We start from the raw sequence: 21511 nt of genomic DNA, 5'->3' as shown, positions 1-21511 counted from the left end.
AACGGCTCGGGGGCTGTGTGCCACGTGCCCGTTGGACAAAAAGTTTTTTTCTGGGCTTTAAGGGGAAAAGATGTAAAATTACAAGATTGACCCTCAGTCTGATTCTTCGATTCAACCTAAGGCTCGGGGGCTACTCCATATGGAGTGCGATTTTTTCAAATCGCACTTCCATATCAAGATCAAGATTCAAGCCAAAGTTAAATGAGGCTTGAGTACCTTCTAGCCGCATGGTAGTACTCGAGCACATTTGAAGACTCAATTCGATGGAGTACTCAAAGGAGCACCACAAACTAATCGCCGACATCTACAGAAGTACTTGAGACTGCTGCATTTGACTAAAAAGCACTCGGGGGCTTGTCGGCCATACATCTATGGGCCCACCAGGAAGCTTGGACAGTCCTACATATGGGGCTGTACACCAAGACGTGTCAGGCATGTAAACTACGGTGCAAGACGGGGTGGTCTACATGGCGAACAAGGATTAGTAGAGGATTAGGAAACTACTCATAGCAATTAGAGTAGGACTCTCTGGCCAAATCCAACTAGTACTCTTGTACAACAACTGATCTGTAACCCTGCCCCCGGCAATATAAGGTGAGATAGGGACCCCTCCAAACAATCATCATCAATCAATACAAATCAACCAGTACACATGATGTAGGGTATTACATGACATAAGCGGCCTAAACCTATCTAAATCGTGTGTTAGAGTTCACCTTCGAGTTCCTGGTCTTCGACGAGCCCCACGCACAAAACACTACCTCGGGTACCCACTCGGTAGGCTACCGGGTCTAAACACTGACAACACGGGCTACCTTGCTACCGCATCTCCACGAAAGGCCTCACGCATTGGTGCCACTGCGCAAAAATACGGCCTCTTCTACCGTTAGCCCTCCATACGACCTTGCCTCTGTAGGCACTGTTGCTTCTACCAGAAGGCAAGGAAGAGAAGAAGGGGACTGGCGGTGTTGGGCTTCACGGCCAAAGCTGGCTGGATGCCATTGCCGTGCCCCCACACACCAGTCACTACCTAGGCCCCCTTGATATGCAGCTCCAGCAATTGCCGTTGGAAGAGTGCCAGCTGACGTACACACCCGCGCGCTACGCAGGTCCAAGCTGCACGGAGTTGGATTCGGCCGCAGCTGCACCAAATCAGGTGTCGCTGGAGCAGGTGGACGCCTCACAGAAGCAGCTCCAGGCGGCGCCACCCCTTGTGCCAGCAGTGGAGCACTGTTTATATGCTCCCTCGCGAGTCGCGTGGGTGCCGACAAGCTGTAGTCGATACGCGTGCATCGGGTCTTGCCACATCAAATCCAGACCAAGGGGAGCCGAATTTGGCCGTGGCTACACTGGAACAAGCGCCACTGTTGTCGGAACGGCCAGCCCCGTTGGACACATAGAACACAACAACATGTAGAAAAGGAGAGAAAAAGAAACGAGAGAAAGAGATGAACGCCTCGCCGCCATCATCCTTGCTGCCGTGCGGACTTTCGGCAGCCCCCTCTAGCAATGGCACTGCGGAGAGGGTGGGGTGGCCTCGGACGGCGCTGGTGAGTGGCCCGCCCGTGTTGCCCGAGAGGACGACGTGGGGACAAGGGAGGAATATACTACTCTAGCTTGGATTGAACTATTCAACTCGATTTCTGAGATAGAGGACGATCTAACGCTCATAGCACCCACACTCCAAGTGGGCCCTACGAACACACGCATGCAACTATACCCCTATGAGCAGCGTACCTCCAAGAGACTAGGAGGCATATTTTGACATTGACGAAGTCACAACTGCCCCTTTACTGTGCATGTCGCCTACTACTTAATGTATAATGCCGTTAATTCATGAAATAAATCTTGTCAAATGTGAGCACCCGTGTTGGGTCGAGGACTCAAACACGCATAGGCGGATTTCACTTAAGGAGCCTAACTAGCTGCTACGCTTAATTTGCTAACTTTGCTTACTTTAGTAGTTCGTATGCTTGTGTGAACTTTTCAATGTTGTCCTAGCCTAAAGAAAAATTATAGGTTTGCCACTTCTAGAGGCAATATGTTAGTTGTATAGGAAGATGTTGTTTTTATTTCTTCCACAAATTAACTTTAGGCTAGGTAGTCTATGTCAGTATGGAAGATTGTGTGAGTTGAGCAAGACTATAGGGGCACTAAACCATATGAATTTAGCGCTCAGATAAGACAACTGGCAATCAATTGCAGTATGAGATGAAAGCAATGTTAAAATTGGTCACATGCATGACATATGAAGATTTATTCGTAGCAATGTAGCACTTTGTGGTAGAATACTATGCGATTTCTTTTTTGATGTTCTTGATACGACAATGGGATGGTTAGGGCTCTCATTTTAGGTCCAAGAGCATCTTCAGAAATATCCAAAACAAATTCCTGAAAATCTAGTTTTGGAAACCAACCAAAAAACCATTTCTCCAACATTGGCCCAATCATAATGCCAATTTCCCGCACGTCCAAAAACACCAGCCTCTGGAGTCAAATTTCCACCATCGCGGCGCGTACTCAATCGCTCAAAATTGACGAAGGAAAGCCGACACCAAAATCGTGGTCCTCCTAGGGAAGATTAGCAAAGCGGAAAAAGATGGAGAGGGAGCTGCATCGTAATCTCTTCGCCAGGACTCGAAGGAATGGAAGTAATTCTGCCTCCATCTAAATTTAATATGGATATAAAATTTCTTGTTGCTTGCTGCACGTGCACTTAGAACATTATGCGATGCCTATTTGTCAAAACATCATGTTTTTCGCATTGTTGAAATCTTTTTTCTTGTGTTGTTAGCGCCGGACGTCCGATGGGAAGGACGCTCCATTGCAACATCAAAATACAACATCTGCAACATCGAAATATATAGTTGCAACATTGAAAAAAATAAATATGTCGTTCGATTTTGGGATAGAAAATTCCCACCATATCACGAACACTATATTTCATGCAACATTCACTGTGAAACATGCAAAAAACAATAGTTGCAACATCGATGCTTGACTATTGCAACATATGTCGGTGCGTCCGATTTTTTTCCCGTCCGGACGCCTGTATGGTAGCATTAATAGACATATTTCTAGTGATTTGATTGCTTGCCATTAAACTTAGAATGCCACTTACCTATGATTTATATTGGTCAGAGTAACATACCAGCACGATTCTTTTTTTTTTTTGAAACTATACGCACGATTCTAGGAGTATAGATTTTTGACAATCAGTTGCGTACTGCTCCTCCTCCCACCAAAGGAACGAATCGCTCTCATCCCTCCAAGTCTCAATGACGCGTGGACCCAGAACCTAACGACGCGTCCCGGTCCCACCAGCCATAGACCCAGCCATAACCCCACGCCACACGGCTTTACCCCGTCTCGCCGTCCCCTCTGGAGAAAAAAGTCGGAGCAGTTTCCTTCTTCCGGCGCGGCGGCGGCAGCCCCTGCCAGACTGCCAGTAAATTTCCTTCCTCCGCGTTCACACTCCATCAACGCGCGAGCATTCCCTTCGCCCCAATCGCCGAACGCGCATCCCGAGTCCTCCCTGGTGTCCGGATGCGGCCGCGAACCCAAACCCTACAGCGAGGCGTCGCCAGTGAACCGGCGGCCATGTCGATGGACTCGGAAAGCTCGTCGCATAGCGGTGCCGACCACAGGAGCTTCCGCCAGATCACCCGAGACCGTAAGTCCGGCTCCGGCTTCCTTTTTTTTTTTTTGGGGGGGGGGGGGGTGGTGGCGGGCGTGCATTAGATGATGGTGATCTCTGTCGCTGCGTTTGCTTCTGGACTCGGGAGAGGGAACGGGGATTGTTTCTGATGCTGGGAAATGTTTATTTGTTGTTCAAATGTTTTATATGCTTTGCTTGGAAATTCAGTTGACATCAGGCACTGCTTTAGTTTTTCTTGGACTTGTCTTTTAGCTCGAATCACAACAGAGGTGCAAAAAACTCAGAATATTCGAACAAGATGGCGTCAAGAACTGGAATGGCATGAAATCTGTAATGGAACCCAAGGACTTACATTGTGTGAAACTGCTGTCAGAGTTCAACTGACACTGTGGGAGGCACAACGCCATTGTGCTAAAATGTTTATAGTTTAACAGTCTGTGACATCGCTTTGCCAAGATTGAACACATATATAAGATGCCATATTCTATTCAGAACTTGCGTGGGCAATTTGTTCATTCACTCCATTGCAACAGTTTTGACTTACTACCCTTAAAAAGCAGACAGTTGCTAATGCTACTGATGGAAATTCTTTATGGACCCTGAAATAAGATAATTGTATTGCTTCCAATGAATTGTGATTGGCCTTAGTCCCAGAATGTCCGACTCTTGCTGTACCTTCTTGGCGTTTCAAACTTTGGAGAGAACATCTCTGCTCAAAGCATCTAGCTGGCTAGATCGCAAGTCAAACAATTTCTTTGAAAGATGCATATACGAATTAATAATAGTGATACGTTTCTAGAAGTCTATGGTTGGTGACTTACCTGTACTTTCATTGTCACATGCACTATCTAAATTTTGTGAAGATGCTGATAGCCAATATTTAACTACATGCTTACCAATATATCATTTACATCCAACTAGAAAGGAATACAGAACATATACCAGGAGTGATGTCAAGTTGAAAGTTTATATTGGAGATTGGTACCAAGTAATAAATGAATCTTAGAAAAGAATAAAATTGAACTGTGGTCACTGTCCAAACAGCAGAATGAATCAACCTAGTCTATAATACCTTAGTTTTGTCCTTATTTCATTTATTTTTCACTATCATTATGATATCCTGCCTTGTTTTGCTTAGTTGGTGTGGGGATTAGACACCCAAGTACCCGCAAGGAAGGAAGAAGACGGACTTCTACAAGGACTCCTATGTTTCCTACATTATAACCGACTAGTAACCTTGCCCCCTGGGATATATAAAGGAGGGCAAGGGTCCCTAGATCGAGATAACCAAAACCAACATGAGGCTCATACATCATGCACTCAAGCGCAGGGCGCAATATAATCCACCCAAACAAGACGTAGGGTATTACGCTACTCTAGCGCCTCGAACCTGTATATGTATCTTGTGTCCCCTACTTTACTATCAGGCCCTAGGTTCGACGATCCCCCACTGACCAATCCACTACCTCAGGGTATCCCTCGATAGGTTGCCGGGTACAAAGCACCGGTTTCTCATTTAAGTTTAACCTAAGACTAATAGATAAATCAACATATTAGCACTTGCTTGATGTAGATGCCTGTTTCGTATGTTGGTATCAGATTGAATTCACTAGGACTTGGTCATGGGCCAACATGTGAAACCGTAGTGATCTAATAAGTTGTGCAAGCTACTTGTGGGGGAAGCTTTAATAGTGAATGATAAGAAAGAATTATTTGCCTAGCATTATATTTGTTTTTGTCCAATCCTGTTTCTAAATTTTCCCCTATTCTTTTTTTTGATCCAATATATATCTGTCCGTGTACACATCTCAAGTTAGCTTTATATGAGAACACATGGATAGCATGGTGGTAGATCCCCAGTGATGATATCATGATATAATGTATCCTTTCCTCAGGATACGGAGAAAGATGTCAAGGGAAGGTTCTAGAATGCCATGTCCCGATAAGGGCCGTCGAGGGAAGGTTCTAGAATACTGAATACCAAGTCCTGACAAGGGTCAGCGTACATTACTTGATGCACAAGTAGTCCGGGCAAACTACAATCTAATTGGACTATCTACAAGGTAGCCAGCTGGAATACAATAGGAAACCCTAACCAACTCTAAAAAGAAAGGCGATGCCCTGGACACTATATAAAGAGGAGAGGGGAGCCTCAAGAAGGGGACAACAGCTCAAGGTTTTACCTTTACATGCTCGCATTCTTGTGCTCATTGTAATAGGCTAGACACCTGTGCATCCAGATCAATACAAATCCACAAACTGGACGTAGGGTATTACTCACATCAAGGAGGCCTGAACCTTATAAGACCCTTAAATGTTCTTGTCCTAGTGATAGATCCCTCGTTGATCGTGAAATCTAGTTGGCAGAGCATCCTCTGCCGGTCTAGATTACCATTCCTTGACACCTGGTTCTCACAAAAAAGTCCACTAGCTGAGTTAACTGCTTTCAAAGATATACACTATTGTGTCCTCGCCAGCTGGCTTCGGGGCCTTTTCTCAACCTTTAATAAAATGCTACAGTGGGCTGTCTTTCCCCATGGGTCGAGGGATTATTATTATTATTGTGTTCTTCTTGTTATTGTTGACTTCTTCTTCTTCTTGTTATTATTATTTTTGGTGCAAACTTTTAAATTTGTAGTCTATCAGTACCTCTTCTTTTTATTATCAAATAGACAAGGAGCCACATTCCTAATTTAAGATTTGTTTGTTTATTATTGTTACAATGATATAGGTTTGCTAATTGAAATGCTGAGATCGACTCGGAAGAGCTCAAATTCAACATGGAAGGTAGATAGATGATCTCCTAGTTTCAGATGTTAAAATTTTTTGTGACTTAGTGAAGATAAGGTTGACATATGTACATGAAATTGTGTTATAAATTTCAGGTTCTTATCATGGACAAACTTACAGTCAAGATAATGTCATTTTCATGCAAGATGGCAGATATCACAGAAGAAAGGGTTTCATGTAAGTAGGTTTATCAAATATGTTTTATTGTGTTATATTATCTTGTATAAAAGCTCCAGCTTTTCTTACTGACTAAGCATTTGTTGTATCCATTTCTTTCTCTCTCTCCCTCTCAATAATTTTGCATCTCGACATGTAAATAAATCTGTAGTACATCAGACTTGCAAGTAAATTTGTAATATTCGAAATAATTTGTTATGGCATATGAGATTCTAAACCTTTGAGCTGGCATCATGCGGTAATTGCAGTCTATTTTATCATTGGAAATGTACTGTTTCTACTGAACCAGAAATGATACTGACGTGAAACTACAATAATTCTACTGGAACCATATACTGACGCGAAAAATTGTTAAATTAGTATACATCAAGCGTAAATAAGTGTGTTGTGCTATTTGGTAGTTTTATAATTTTCCTCATTATGAACTTTCTTGTATCTGCTGAATGAAAAATGTTCAATGATACATGCAAATATCCACTGCTATTCCAATTTCAATCATGTCATCTAACATTTTCTATGCATAATTGCAGTAACAGTTCTACCGGCTTGAAATAACCCATTCAGTACAATACAATACAAAAACCTGTAGCTTCAGTGACTAAACATTATCACAGCAGGAGGTGCACCACTATGTACAATGAAGTCAAATATATCTTGTGCATCATTTACCCTTCTTTGCAAAGTTGTTTATCAGTGACCTGAAGAACACAATGTCAGGACGATTCATCATCTCAGAGACCAATTCCTTGGGTTTCACCGAATCGCTATGAATTTTTAAACCCTGAATAAGGCAGTGGTAAACAACTTAATCAGGTGGCAGTCCCTGATCAATCAATTAATGTTGCATAGTTGACTACATTTGCGTTCACTCCTTGCCGCCACGTCTCTTCAGACTTAGGATAGCCTAATCCATCATTCCAGATTTAACATATGCATTGATTAGCATATTCAAAATGTGGTGGTTGGTACAATTCCATCTCTGAGACTCTGACCATCAAATTGAAGAGACCAAATCTATCAGAGCATGACATCATTTGGTAGCGACCCATGAAGCATAATAGTGTAGGTGACTATCAGGTTTCTGCCCTTCATAGCAATGGAGTCAATACCTCTAGCTTCCTTGCTTCTTTCATGCTTGCAAAGGGAGGTCATTAGTATGTCCCTTGCTTCTTCAAACAACCTTGCTATCCATGTTGCCCAGATACGGATACAGGATGCATATCAGATACGCCAATACGCCATCCTCAAAAAAACAGTCATGGGGATATAGCTAGTATATTTCAATACCAATAATCATATATAAAACAACAAAGTAACTGCGATTAACTGAAAGTTGTTAAATAAGGAGCATATATAGCTTACAAGAAAATAATTGGACTCAATCTTTTCCTTTTTGGCCTCTACGATTTCATTTTGAAGCTGCTGAAGAATTGGTGCTGTCACATTTGGGCACATTTCGAGTTGAGCATTAGATATTCGAAGCATATGTGATTGAACTCTACAATTGGATCCATGGAATTCCAAATCAGATTATTTGCATCTGAACATATTCCAAATCAGATTATTTGCATCTGAACATATTCCAAATCAGATTATTTGCATCTGAACATATTCCAAATCAGATTATTTGCATCTGAACATATTCCAAATCATAGGAGAGGGAAGGAGAAGATCTAGATTCTTGACAAAGGAGAGGAGTGCAGGCTCACCACGGCCACCAAGATCAAGCAAGGAACTGCGGATAAAGGGATGACTTGGTCTGCTTTTCGCAGGTGATGGAGCGAAGAAAAGAGAGATCAGATGTGGTTTCATGGTAAGAGGTAGCAACAAGGATTTGGATGCATAGAGCTTACTTTCTCTAAAGGGCTTGGTGGCCAGTTGCCGGCACCAGAGGGGTGTGGTGAGAGGGTTATGTGTGAGGGAGAGATGACAAATGAGCGGGAGTGGAGGTGATTGTAATGCTGCCGGGCATTGATGTAGAAGCACTGCTTCTTTAGGTCTGGATGGAGAATTGGGCTGCCTGTGAAGCCACTGCTGTGTTCGGCAATATCTGATCTGGCTGAGTCACATCCAGCACACGTATCTGAGTCCATAAGAGTCCAGATTAAGAGTACGACAAGGATACGTATCCCATGCGTATCCGTATCTGATACATATTGGATATACGGTACACTACCCACACGGCATATCTGTGCATCGGAGACCGTGATACTTGTTCTAGGGAACCGCTAACTACTTTCTGTTTGCAAATTTCCTTTTTTTTTTTAATTTAGCAATCCTTGAAACAGTAGATGCTTTTTTTTTTTTAAAAAAAAAATCTTTGAAGTATCTTACTAGAATTACTATACAACTATGCAATTTCAGCATCGATAACACTTTTGCAGTGGTTGAGGACCTATACAAACAAAGGCAGCCATTGCCTTCAATGGATGCAATTTACTTCATGCAGCCTACTAAGGAAAAGTAAGTTTTGCAAACAAAATCTCATTGACATGATTGTGTTATGTCAGCCTTTGAGCCTCCTTTCTTCTGTAGTTCTGTAAACATTTAAAGCCAGTAATCTTGGTTAACTTTATTTTATACAAAAAATGTTTCCCTGAGAATAGAATTGTATAATCTCAGTATATTTTTCCTTCATAACTACTTTGCTGCATTCTAGTTCGAAGTTTGGTGGTGCAATTTTTTTTTTAGTGTGATCATCTTGGTCCTTCAACTTTTTAAGTGGTACATTCTAAGTTCACTCGAGGTCCAGTCATGGACCTGGATTCACACTTGAAATGAACCACTTAAAAAGTTAAAGGATCCAGATTGTCATTTTGAGAGTTCATGGACCCAGATGAGAATGTGGAAATAGTTTAGGGGGGCCTACAGAGCATTTCACTTTTTTTTGGCTACCTTAACTTTTAACAGCGCGTCTTTTTTTTTTTTTACATGAACGGTGTCCTTGATGCCACTGATTTGGTTATCACTTGGGCTGATTCCTTATGCACCACCCATGGTCTTTAGATGGATAGAACAAATTTCACATATAAAAGTATGTTCTTTTAGGAAAGCATACATTGGTGAATAAACTATTGTACACTGGAATTTCATTGAGAGAAAGAGAATCGCTTTTCTTTTGGTTCCAATTCCAACCAGTAAGGCATTAGATTGCTGCGTCATATGTACTTGGTATTGGTATTTCTCTGGTAATGTTGAAATATTTTTGTTCGTCCAGTTTATAACCATTTTTTGTGGTGGTACTGCAGCATTCGTATATTCATGTCCGACATGTCGGGGAAAAATCCATTGTACAAGAAGTATGTGATCAACACAAAACTTATTTAAGGCCATTCGTTCTGTAGATTATGCACTAACAGGATGCTACACCTGCTGCAGAGCTTATGTGTTTTTCAGTTCTCCTATACAGGGGGACTTGTTGGCTCATATAAAAAAAGAGTCAACTGTTCTGACACGCATCAGTGCACTAAGTGAGGTTGTTTGGCCACCATTTGTTTCTTGCCTGCTCATTTATTTGAACATTTCAGTGGTGGTACTTTCTGCTATCTGACTTTTCTTCCACACTTTCAGATGAACCTGGAATACTTTGCTATTGATAGTCAGGTACCTTTGCATGTGTGAACCCTTTTTGACTTGTTTCTGATGAACTTATTAGATTCGTACTCTAAACAGAAACCTAATTCATCTCCTTTTTATTAAATTCATTTTGAAGTTTTAATAATTAAATGTTGCTTATAGGGCTTTGTAACTGACCATGACAAGGCCCTAGCAGAGTTGTTTACTGAGGATGCGGAATGCTCACACAAGTACAATGCATGTCTTAACACAATGGGCACACGAATTGCTACAGTGTTTGCATCAATGAGGGTACTATTTGCCATTTTCTGTGTATGCAGTCATTATGCCTTCATGTTTGTTGATTTTTCGGGTGTATATAACCACTAGTACTTGGGGAGATAATTACGGAAAATACTCCCTCTGTCCTAAAAAACAATTCATTCTACGATTCAAAATTTGTCCCAAAAAAGAAGTCATTATACTCAATTTGGCATGTGTGCATGTGCATGTGGGCATGCCGCAGTCAGTTAACGCCAAATATGGCTAATAAATAGGGGCAATTGAGGTCATTTTATTTTCTTGTTAATCTGTCCTAAAGTTTCTTGGGTGACTTTTTTGGGGACGGAGGGAGTAGATTCTAGCGATGCTTCAAGTTTTCCGAAATTGAATGTGTTAAACTATTATAGGAATTTCCTCGTGTGCACTACCGTGTGGCCAGGACAATTGATGCATCTACCCTGACAACACTACGAGATTTGGTCCCGACAAAGCTTGCTGCTTCTGTGTGGAATTGCCTTGCCAGATATAAGTCAACAATACCTGAATTTCCACAAACAGAAACATGTGAGCTACTCATTGTAGACCGATCGATAGATCAGGTAGGAGGTGAATTCCTGATGAAGCTCTATTATGTTTTTGCCAACTTTCACATGGAATACTGCTGTTGCATCCTTTGATCTCTCATACTTTCTTGAGAACTACAGATTGCACCAATTATTCATGAGTGGACCTATGATGCTATGTGCCATGATCTACTGTGTATGGATGGCAACAAGTATGTGCAAGAGGTGAGCATATCAACAACTTACATCATACCTCACTAGTATACCTTAGTTCAGTTCTTGCTATGCTTTTGATGCATGATTAACTTTTCGCGTTACTATCAAACAATAGGTTCCAAGTAAGAATGATTCAGCAAATGAGCAAAAGGAGGTTTTGTTGGAGGACCATGATCCAGTATGGCTTGAGCTTCGGCATGCGCATATAGCTGATGTGAGATTGTTGCCACTTCCTTCTTTAACTATGGTCGCATGCTTTGCCTACCTATGATGAAATTGATATTTCAGGTTAATGAAAGGTTGCATGAAAAGATGACCAAGTTTATATCAAAGAACGAAGCAGCTCAACTACAGCAGACGAGGTCTGTTCAGGAAACATAATTTTTGCATATTAGAGGGATAAATGCATTTTAGCTAAGGTGTATTGCAATTACTACTACAATTTTTACCTGTGTTCATCATATTGACGGTTCTGATTTATTTTAACAAACTCTCATACAACTATCATTACTTTAGAGGGATGGCTCTGATTTGTGTTTAAAGAAGTCAATAGGATTTGTTAGCTAAGTTATCCTGGTGTGGGTCAAAAATATATTTCATCAAATAAATAACACGGTTAACATTTATTCCTAGGATTTGTTGTGTGTTTTCAGATCTGGTGTAGAGTTATCTACCAAACAGTTGCAGAAAATGGTTCAAGCTCTTCCACAGTACAGTGATGAAATTGACAAGCTCACTCTTCATGTTGAGGTTAATAAGTTTTGTTTTTGGTGACGTTCATCTAGAAACTTAATGAAAGCATTTTCTTATAACTGTTTGTATTGTTGGTTGAGTATTGTACTATTGCAGTTTGAAGATTACCTTAGTAAAATCATCACGATATATTACAGTGACCGCAATTGGTCTCTCATTTTTTTTTTTGCTTTGCACTCCTTGAAAATTCCTTTAGTACAGATATCAATAAATAAATGTTGATAATTCTGCAAGAAACACTTGTATAGTTTTCACTGCATGGATCAGTTCTGGTTCTTGTTCTAAATACTTTACAATGGGGGAAGAGTTTGATTTGATAGGAGAGATGTGCAAACAAATTCGACTGCTAACTTGCTTACTTACTATGTTGATGTATTCTTTTGGGATGGGGGGATGTGCACATCAGTTAGCATTTTGAATAATCCCTACTAGATATAGAAATCATAATCTGGCATTTTGTAAGTATAATACAAATACATTTTTTTCCTTTATTCATTTTTCTACAGGTTGCAGGAAAGCTCAATAACATAATCAAAGAACAACATCTTAAAGACGTTGGGCAGCTTGAGCAAGATCTTGTGTTTGGTGATGCTGGGACAAAAGAACTAATCAATTTCTTACGAACACGCTTGGTAATTGTTGTTTGAGCTGCACCTACGAGATACTAACATGTATCAACTGTTAGCCTCTAGCTCCCAGGATCACACACTCAACACTAGGAAATGGCTCACGGATGAGGAACACACTATTTTGTGGTGCTGCACACCAGTACCTCTTTTTCACTAATTTCACCACATTTCAACACGACATTACACTGATTTTAACACCGCAAACACACACACACATGCTAATATGCTATGCTGCAACTCAGCCGCACAACTCAGCCAAGGACACTCATGCAGCTAGCTACACTAACATACGTGCATGCAGGATCACCTCCACTAATTCCTGCATGCACGCTCACCCCTTTCACCTTGGTAATTCTAATTACCACACAGCCACTACTGCTGTTTGCCAATCACTCAACTATGCACGCACTCCGTGCTTCATGAACTGATCAGCTTGCTTCACTCGCAAACTGATCAAGTCTACACCACTACACTCCTCCCCCTTCTCGCACTCTTTACTTGCTGCACTACCTCTCCTTTTATAGCATAAGGCAGCCCCAGTGCCTTACTCATGAAGACTCAAGTCTTTTTGTTACACCCTAAGGCAAAGACTTGACTTGTTGACTTGCACCCCAAGACAAACTCGAATTGCACTCTAAGACAAGCCTTGACCCACACTAACATCCAACAAGGATTACACTAACATCAACAATGCTTAATATTTTTTTTTATTTCTAAACTAATGCAGGATGTAAATCGTGAAAATAAGTTGCGTTTGCTAATGATTTATGCTTCAATCAACCCAAAGAAGTTTGGAAGTGAGAAAGGTGCAAAGCTGATGCAGGTAACTTTGCTTTCATATTTTATCTCATTATTTCTTGTGTGTGCTATCTTCAGAAGTAAAGCATTTATATTTTTGGAATAAAGTCCATTTTTGGCCATCAAACTATAGCCTCGGTTTGGTTTCGACCATCGAACTTGAAAATAAAGAATCTTTCACAACTGAACTGTGTAAACCATGTATAAATCACCACTGCACCCGTTCAACCCCTGTATTGACTGCCACGCTGGATCCACCCGCCTATCAGCACGCTGACTCAAATGAGGCCAACACGCACCGAAGCGGTGGCGGTTGCTGCAGGCGTGACTAGGCTTCCTATGGCCGTGGAAGACGGATCTTGTGTGGTGCCATTGGTGGCGGCGGTGGTCGGTAGGATGCGCCAAACAATGGCGGTGACGCCGGCGGTTGCGATAGCACAACATTTCCTGCAGAAGAAGGGGACGACCACCTTGCCCTCGTCGTGGACGGTGAGCTCCTCCTTGGCGGCGGCAAGGCACGCGGCAGTTGGCGCACAGCTTCAGCCCAGTGTTTTAAAGGTGATAAGGCGACCGTGGAAATCTTTGCATGCCTTATCTCCTAGGCGACAAAGCAGACTGGTTTCCCAAAGCAAGCTAGGTCCACCTTGATGCCTAGGCAACGCCTTTAAAACACTACTTTAGCCCAACGTCGCGCCTTGCGCTGCTCAACCGGGGGGAGCAGGTCTGCGGAGGAACGGCCCTCCCTCCGCCGCTAACGCCGCTCGTGTAGGCGCTGTTGGTGCACAATGTGGTACTGGTTCCGTGGCGACGGCGTGGAGGTTGAGGTCACGGTGTTATGCCGCGGGGAGGATTAGGGGAGGGCCCTCCTCCAGGGACGATGAGGTGGCGGTCAACATCGATGGCGAAGGTGGTAGAGGCGTGCTAGGTCAAGTGGAACCTCCTCGAGAATGAGATAGGCGAAGCTCCCTCCATGGTTGGGTGATGAGCAAGGGGCTGAGTGGGGCAGCCTCCGCAGCTGAAATGGAGGTGGCTTCCTCGATGCTCGGAACCACTTCCACCTTGTCTTGCCGACTGGCCTTGGCAAGAGGTGGCACGGGAAGGTCTGGGGTGGGCTCTGGCGAGCGGCGGAGCGGCGCTTGGCTACGTTGTGAAAGAGATCGTCCCTCTCCCGACCTCCTTCCTGGAAGACATGAAGGGATAGGGGATGACATGCAGGACCGACTATATTTTATCACTTATTTGCTAAATAAGAGTGTTTCTGATTTTTTTTACTCACTGTGCCCAACCTTGACAACATGTAATGACTGACAGGTGGGCCCCGTTGCCACTTGTCGTCCAAGTCAGTGAAAACTACCTCCAAACTAGCTTAATGGTCAAATTTATCCGGTTTACTCAATTCAGTGGCAAAGATTCCTAGTTTTCGAGTTCTATGGTTGCAACTGTTATAATGTGTGTGTGTGTGTGTGTGTGTATGGGCTGCAGGCCAGCTAGGCCCATTGGCCGGCCCCCCTGTTAGGCGCCTAACCCTAGGCGCCAGGGGCTGCCGCCAGGGATTGTAGATTGAGGCTCTTAACCCTAGGACCCTCGCCCATATATATGTACGTGCTATGCACCTCAATAATCATCTACAATATTCTAGCCATCCTTGCTTTCATGGTATCACGAGTCCGGGTTCCTACCCCGATTCCGCTTCCGCTTTTCTAGTGCGTGCGCCGTCGACATAGCTGGCTCTACCACTCCAGGCACCGCCGCAGCCACCGTGGCTGAGGACCAGCGCCCCCCCAGGAGGTCGCGCGGCAGGCTGAACGCGCCGCTGCCCTCGCTCGCGCTCTCCAGGTCGAGCAATTGGCGGCTGCGGCAGCCCAGGAACGTGACGCCGCCGATGCCCGTCTTCGTGACGCCCTGGCCCTTTGCTGCTCGGGAGCGCGCCGCTACCGAGGCTGCCGATCCGCTGCCCGGCGCCCCCCAGTCAACGACGACGATGACGACAACAAGAGCCGTGCCGTCCCCCTTGTCCACGACGCCATGTTGCTCCATGAAGCTGCCGCCCTTCTGAACCTCCATGCCCAGGCTGTTGCGGTCCAGAACATCCGCAGCCTTGTCCTGTTCATCCTCGATGTCGCCTCCACCAACTACGTCCGCTGGCGCGAGCAGTTCCTGCTCACTATCGGGAAGTTCTCCCTCGACGCCCATGTCCTGGAGGACAGCCCGCTTCCTAGTCACCCTGACTGGGCACCCTTTTAAGTACTATTTAATTATTCTCGATGATTGCTCTCATTTTTCATGGACATTCCCGCTACGGCTGAAATCAAACACATTTGCTACACTTGCTAACTTCTTTTCCTCCGTGTCCACGCAGTTCGGCGCCACCATTAAGGCTGTCCAGTGCGACAACGGTCGTGAGTTTGATAACTCCCATGGCGTCCACTTCTGCATGTCTTACCCGTACACGTTGCCGCAAAACGGTCGAGCTGAGCGGATCATTCGTTCAACGAACAACATCCTCTGCTCACTCCTCTTCCAGGCAAGCCTTCCCCCTGCCCTCCCACCCCGTTATTGGTTGAAGCTCTACACGCCACGACTTACCTGCTTAACCTGCTTCCCACCAAGACCCTAGCCTCCCGCACGCCACATGAGGCCCTGTATGGCGCCGCGCCATCCTACGAGCACTTACGGGTCTTTGGTTGTCGATGTTATCCAAACCTCTCTGCCACGGCCACTCCTTAGCTATCGCCTCTCTCTGCCGCGTGCATCTTCTTAGGATATTCAGCTCATCATAAAGGGTACCGTTGCCTTGATCTCCGTTCTAATCGTATCGTCTCCCGACATGTCACATTTGATGAGTCATCGTTCCCCTACGCCGAGCTATTCCCACCATCCCCACCGGCAGCCTATGAGTTTTTGGATGACAACACTGACATTGTGCTGTTCCCCATTCGAACGACACAGTTTCCTTTGCATGCAGGACCTCTTGGCGTCATCAGCCCTCCGGCGCCCCTCCTGCCGGCTCCAGGCGCCGCCCAAGCGCCATCCAGCATCGCCTTGGTGCCCCGTGGCGGGTGCCCCTGCCGCTGATGGGCGCCCCTGTTGACATGATCCCGCAACACCCAGGCATTGGGAGCCCCTAGCGCCCCTGCAGCCGCGCCTGGCACCCCTGCTTGGCACACCGGCGGGTGCCCCTAGCTCCCCTGTCGGCCCCCTCGCGCACCAGCGGCCGCTCCCAGCGCCCCTGCAAGTCTACCTGGTGCCGCGGCTGGACCTCCTGCATTCCTGTCGGCGCGCCTGGCGTCCCGGCAGTTCCCCCCGGCGCCCCTCCACCAGGACAGGCGGGGCGGGCTCCTCTGGCGCCCCGCCTCCCGCCTTTCTCCCGACGCCGTGGAGCTCGCCCGGCTTCGATTCGACGCCCCTGCGCTACGTGTACACCCGCCGCTCCATCACCCCTTGCCTGCCGTCGCCACCGCCGGCCCGTGACGTCGGGCTTGCTCCTGGAGCGCCACCGGCTCTTCCCCGAGGAGCTGTTCCCGTCCAGCCCGTCATCAACCAGCACAGCATGACGACCCGTGCTAAGCTTGGTTTCCGACAGCTTGCTCTGTTTCACACAGCGCCGCTGTCTCCGGTTCCGAAGACCTTCCGCTCCACCCTCGCCGACCCAAATTGGCAGGCGGCTATGGAAGATGAGCATGCTGCCCTCCTTCGGAACAACACGTGGGATCTTGTGCCCCGTCCCGCGCGTGCTAATGTCGTCACCGGTAAATGGATCTTCAAGCATAAGTTTCATTCCGATGGGTCTCTCGAGCGGTACAAGGCCAGATGGGTTCTTCACGGCTTCACCCAGTGTCCGGGTGTCGACTTTGACGAGACTTTCAGTCCAGTCATCAAGCCTGCTACTGTCCGTACGATTCTCTCACTGGCTCTCTCTCGACATTGGCTTGTGCACCAGCTGGATGTCAAGAATGCGTTCCTCCATGGCACTCTGTCCGAGATGGTGTACTGTGCTCAGCCACCTAGTTTTGAGAATTCAGCTCGCCCAGACTATGTGTGTTGCCTCAACAAGTCCCTCTATGGCCTGAAGCAAGCTCCTCGCGCTTGGTACAGTCGGTTTGCAGCTTACATTCGGTCTATTGGTTTTGTGGAGGCTAAGTCCGACACTTCACTTTTTGTCTATCATCATGGCGCCGAGACAGCATATCTTCTGTTCTACGTTGACGATATTGTCCTCACGGCTTCCTCGCCAGCATTACTGCGTCAGATTATTCAGGCACTGTAGCGGGAGTTTTCTATGAAGGATCTTGGTTCTCTGCATCACTTCCTCGGTATGCGAGTCTAGCCAGTTGCTAGTGGAGGTTTCTTGTTGACCCAACGCCAGTATATGCTTGATATTTTGGAGCGGGCAGGCATCACCGACTGCAAGCCCTGCTCTGCACCTGTCGACACCAATCCCAAAGTGTCGGCATCTAATGGTGCCCCTGTCACCAATTCTTCAGAGTTTCACAGCCTCGCTGGCGCCCTGCAGTACCTCACCTTCACCAGGCCGGATATTGCTTATGCTGTTCAGCAGGTCTGCCTCCACATGCATGATCCACGGGAGCCTCATCTAGCTGCTCTGAAGCGCATTCTTCGGTACATCCGCTGGACTCTATACCTTGGTCTTTATCTGCGTCCGTGTTCAGCTCAGGATTCACTGGTGGTCTACTCCAATACGGATTGGGCTGGCTGTTCTGACACACGGAAGTCCACTTCCGGCTATGCGGTCTTCCTTGGCGACAACTTGATTTCCTGGTCCTCCAAGCGCTAGGCAACCGTCTCCAGATCCAGCACCGAAGCAGAGTACCACGCCGTCGCCAATGCCGTAGCCGAGGCTACCTGGTTGCGACAGCTGCTTCAGGAGCTTCACACGCCACTTCGTCGCGCATCATTGGTCTATTGCGACAACGTCAGCGCGGTCTACATGTCCTCCAACCCAGTTCAGCATCAGCGCACCAAACACATCGAGATCGATCTTCACTTCGTTCGGGAGCGCGTGGCTGTTGGTGATGTTCGCGTACTCCACGTCCCGACATCGTCCCAGTTCGCCGATGTCTTCACCAAGGGGTTGCCTTCTTCGGTATTCACAAAGTTTAGGTCTAGTCTAAACGTTCGTGGCACCGATGATTAGACTGCAAGGACGTGTTATAATGTGTGTGTATGGGCTGCAGCCTAGCTAGGCCCATTGGCCGGCCCCCCCTGTTAGGCGCCTAACCCTAGGCGCCAGGGGCTGCTGCCAGGGATTGTAGATTGGGGCGAGGCTCTTAACCCTAGGACCCTCGCCCATATATATGTACGTGCTATGCACCTCAATAATCATCTACAATATTCTAGCCATCCTTGCTTTCAGCAACCAATCGAAGGCTATAGTTCGATGGCCAAAAATGAACTTCTTCCTATTTTTTTTTGGACTTCATATTTTCTCCAATGCCTGCAGTAGTGGCAATATTATGTCAATATATATATGGCGTGTGTACTGCTTAATGGTTGTGTCTTTATCAAATCAGTTTCTCCTGTTCCAAAATGCAGATCATTTTAGTTTTGTCCTAAGTTATATTTTTCTAACATTGATTTTTTTATGGAAAGTATATTAACCTCAACAATACCAATTAAATACATGTTGTAGAAGTTGGTGCATTTTTCTATAAATTTGCCAATCTTGACTTAGGATAAAACTAAAACAAGCTACATTTTGGAATGATAATTTAACAAAAATGATTTTATGTCGTAGAAGTTGGTGGATTTTTTTACAAACTTGGTCAAAAGTTAGAGAAGTTTGACTTAGGATTAGGACAAAACTAAAACAACCTAGATTTTGGAACGGAGCTCACCAAAACACCAAGAGCTCACCAAAAGATCTTGAAAGAGTGAAAATTATAGTTCAATGTGTTTTCCAAGGTGTTTTTTTCCTTACATGGAACATATGCCATGCGGGTCCCACAGGTCAGAGTTCATGTCTTTTTTTTTTTTGACATGTCACCTATGTTGTGGTCTAGGGCAGGGCCACGCTGGTGGCATTGAAGTTGAAGCTCTTGTCGAGTACCTCGGCGATGAAGCTGTCGGTGGATACATTGCTTTCGGTTCCAGGGCGCAAGGTTATATGGCGGGCTCCAACAGCCCGCCTGCTACCACCAGATCTCAAGGAGGCTGCAGCAAATCCATTAAAATCGTGGCAGCATTCAGCAATTCGAATTGAGATGTTTCAGGGCCGACACCCAAAATTACAGGTGGAGGTGTATGCCCGATGCCCACGAGCTGACTCAGGGAGGTAGAGGGCGAACCTTCTGAGAGAGAGTGGCTGAGTCGTGTTCCTGGCACTATGGCGGCAGCACAACCTCATGCAGTTCGTGTGGGCCATGGGGAGCAGCGGCGTTGGCCCAGCACCTAGTCTTCAAGAGAGGGGGGAAGGAGGAAGGGAGAGTACAGGTTGTCATGGGCAGCCGATTTGGCCAACTAGGCCAGATCCATTAGGGCTAGGGTTAGAGATAAATTTAATATCTTGCTTAGGGGTCAAGTAAGCCTCTCTATATAAAGAGAGGAGATGAATCAATTAAAGTAAGAAATTATCATGAGAGATCCTCATCTACCTCCGTGCCATAAAATCAGGTGCAACAGTCGTTGGAGTGCCCAATCTCAAGTGTCCGTAATTATATTTCAGGCACTAGTGAGGTGAGAAAGTGAAAGGGTGGCTTCAGTTAGTAGGGATATTTTTGAAAACATGCCTCAGGAATAATTAGGTCGCAGGCATCTGTGAGCTCAATTTTTGTTCAAAACATTGTCAAGTATGAGAAAATGGAAGAAGCGTTGCTATTATGTTTATTCAGAAAGCGAAGTAACCAGATTTCCAGAAGTGGTGTTCAGTATAAAGTTATACCCCCTCTGGTCAGAAACCCTTTGTTTACTCACTCACAATTAGTCCCTTTGGTCAGGAATACATGTTGCTGGGTTCTAAATCCAAAAATACGAGAAAATTTGACCTTTTAACTGAAGAATGAGTCAAATTCTTCTGCCCTTCCCCTTCTCCCTCTCTTTTATGCTCAATAGCAAAATGTGCTGATTAGCCCCGCGTAAAGCGCGGTTCTGTGGCTGTTTTAGCCAGTGTTCGCCTACATGGCAGTTTAGCCTGATTACACTCCGTGTAAACACTACACAGGGACTAGCCATGTCCATTTAATCACCCCCTTTAGCCCATATAGTGACCATTTAACCCGTTTAATTGGCCATTTAGTCTGGATAAAGAGCTAAAAGGTAGGTGACTGATTGTTTAGTGTTTAACGTTTATGATAACATTGGTTTTAGCTGTGGGGCTGGTGGTTTGAACTGGGGTTGGGATACCTCCAGGTTGGGCGTGGTGGGTGTTGTGCTTGCTTGATGCCAACGCGAGCAAGGCATGTGATTGGCTTTGTGTTCCCCAGGTTGCGCTCCATGGTGTCGATTTTTTGTTGGAGGGACCACTTGTCAGTGATAGGAAAGGTGTTTGATTAGCCCCGTGTAAAGTGCCGGCCTGTGGCCATGCATGGAGTAACAAACACCATGGTGTCCTGCCATGGGGCTGGTGGCTGGAGTTGGGTTACCACTTTGCTGGGTTGGGCGCGGCTTATGCGAGCAGGGTGCATAATTGGCTGTGTTCCTTGGGTTGCGTGGCACATTCTCAGCTTATTTTTTTGCTCGCTGAATGGTTACCCGGCTGTAGTAGTGCAGCTCCTGTACTGTGGGCACAGGGTGCTACCCAGGCTGGATTTTGTGGCTCAGGTAGTGACTAAGCAGTGGCACCCTGGCAGCCATGGCAGACTGGAGAAGTAAGCATACCAAACAACCCTTGGTAATGGGGATAGAATAGTAAGTGCCTCTTTGGCACAGCTCATTGAGCAGCTCACGCAAGGGGGCGCGGGGGGGGGGGGGGGGGGGGGGGGGGGGACCAAAAACCCCCCCTTTCCCCCGCTCCCCTTTTGGGGGGGGGCTTTCCCCCGGGTCCCCCCCCCTTAAAGGGGGCGGCCCCGGAGGAGCCCCCCGGGCCCATAATGAATTTGGCGGGCAAATTGGGAGAAAACCCCCCTTGGGGGGGG

The 21511-nt window shown here is 45.9% G+C and overlaps 1 protein-coding gene across 3 annotated transcripts in view; it reads left to right on the top strand.

The window, feature by feature from the left end:
- The first annotated feature begins 3376 nt into the window (after window positions 1-3376).
- Window positions 3377-21511, top strand: part of LOC101773022 (probable protein transport Sec1a) — a 23030-nt gene continuing 4895 nt past the window's right edge. For 2 of the 3 annotated variants that reach the window (XM_004975059.3, XM_004975058.3), the window contains exons 1-15: window positions 3377-3673; window positions 6390-6445; window positions 6544-6625; window positions 9010-9088; window positions 9874-9924; window positions 10004-10100; window positions 10196-10228; window positions 10364-10492; window positions 10870-11061; window positions 11167-11250; window positions 11357-11455; window positions 11530-11603; window positions 11895-11991; window positions 12501-12626; window positions 13351-13446. In XM_004975059.3, the coding sequence (XP_004975116.1) occupies window positions 3547-3673; window positions 6390-6445; window positions 6544-6625; window positions 9010-9088; window positions 9874-9924; window positions 10004-10100; window positions 10196-10228; window positions 10364-10492; window positions 10870-11061; window positions 11167-11250; window positions 11357-11455; window positions 11530-11603; window positions 11895-11991; window positions 12501-12626; window positions 13351-13446 (1422 nt within the window). In that variant the 5' untranslated portion in view covers window positions 3377-3546. Of the gene's footprint in view, window positions 3674-6389; window positions 6446-6543; window positions 6626-8280; window positions 8439-9009; window positions 9089-9873; window positions 9925-10003; window positions 10101-10195; window positions 10229-10363; window positions 10493-10869; window positions 11062-11166; window positions 11251-11356; window positions 11456-11529; window positions 11604-11894; window positions 11992-12500; window positions 12627-13350; window positions 13447-21511 lie in introns of all 3 variants that reach the window. The other variant, XM_022828312.1, reaches the window with a different exon arrangement.

This window comes from Setaria italica, chromosome VII, assembly GCF_000263155.2.
Source record: "Setaria italica strain Yugu1 chromosome VII, Setaria_italica_v2.0, whole genome shotgun sequence".
In the NCBI taxonomy this organism is placed as follows: Eukaryota; Viridiplantae; Streptophyta; class Magnoliopsida; order Poales; family Poaceae; genus Setaria; species Setaria italica.
The sequence above is the reverse complement of the archived record's forward strand: the minus strand, read 5'-3'. Positions and strand labels throughout refer to the sequence as shown.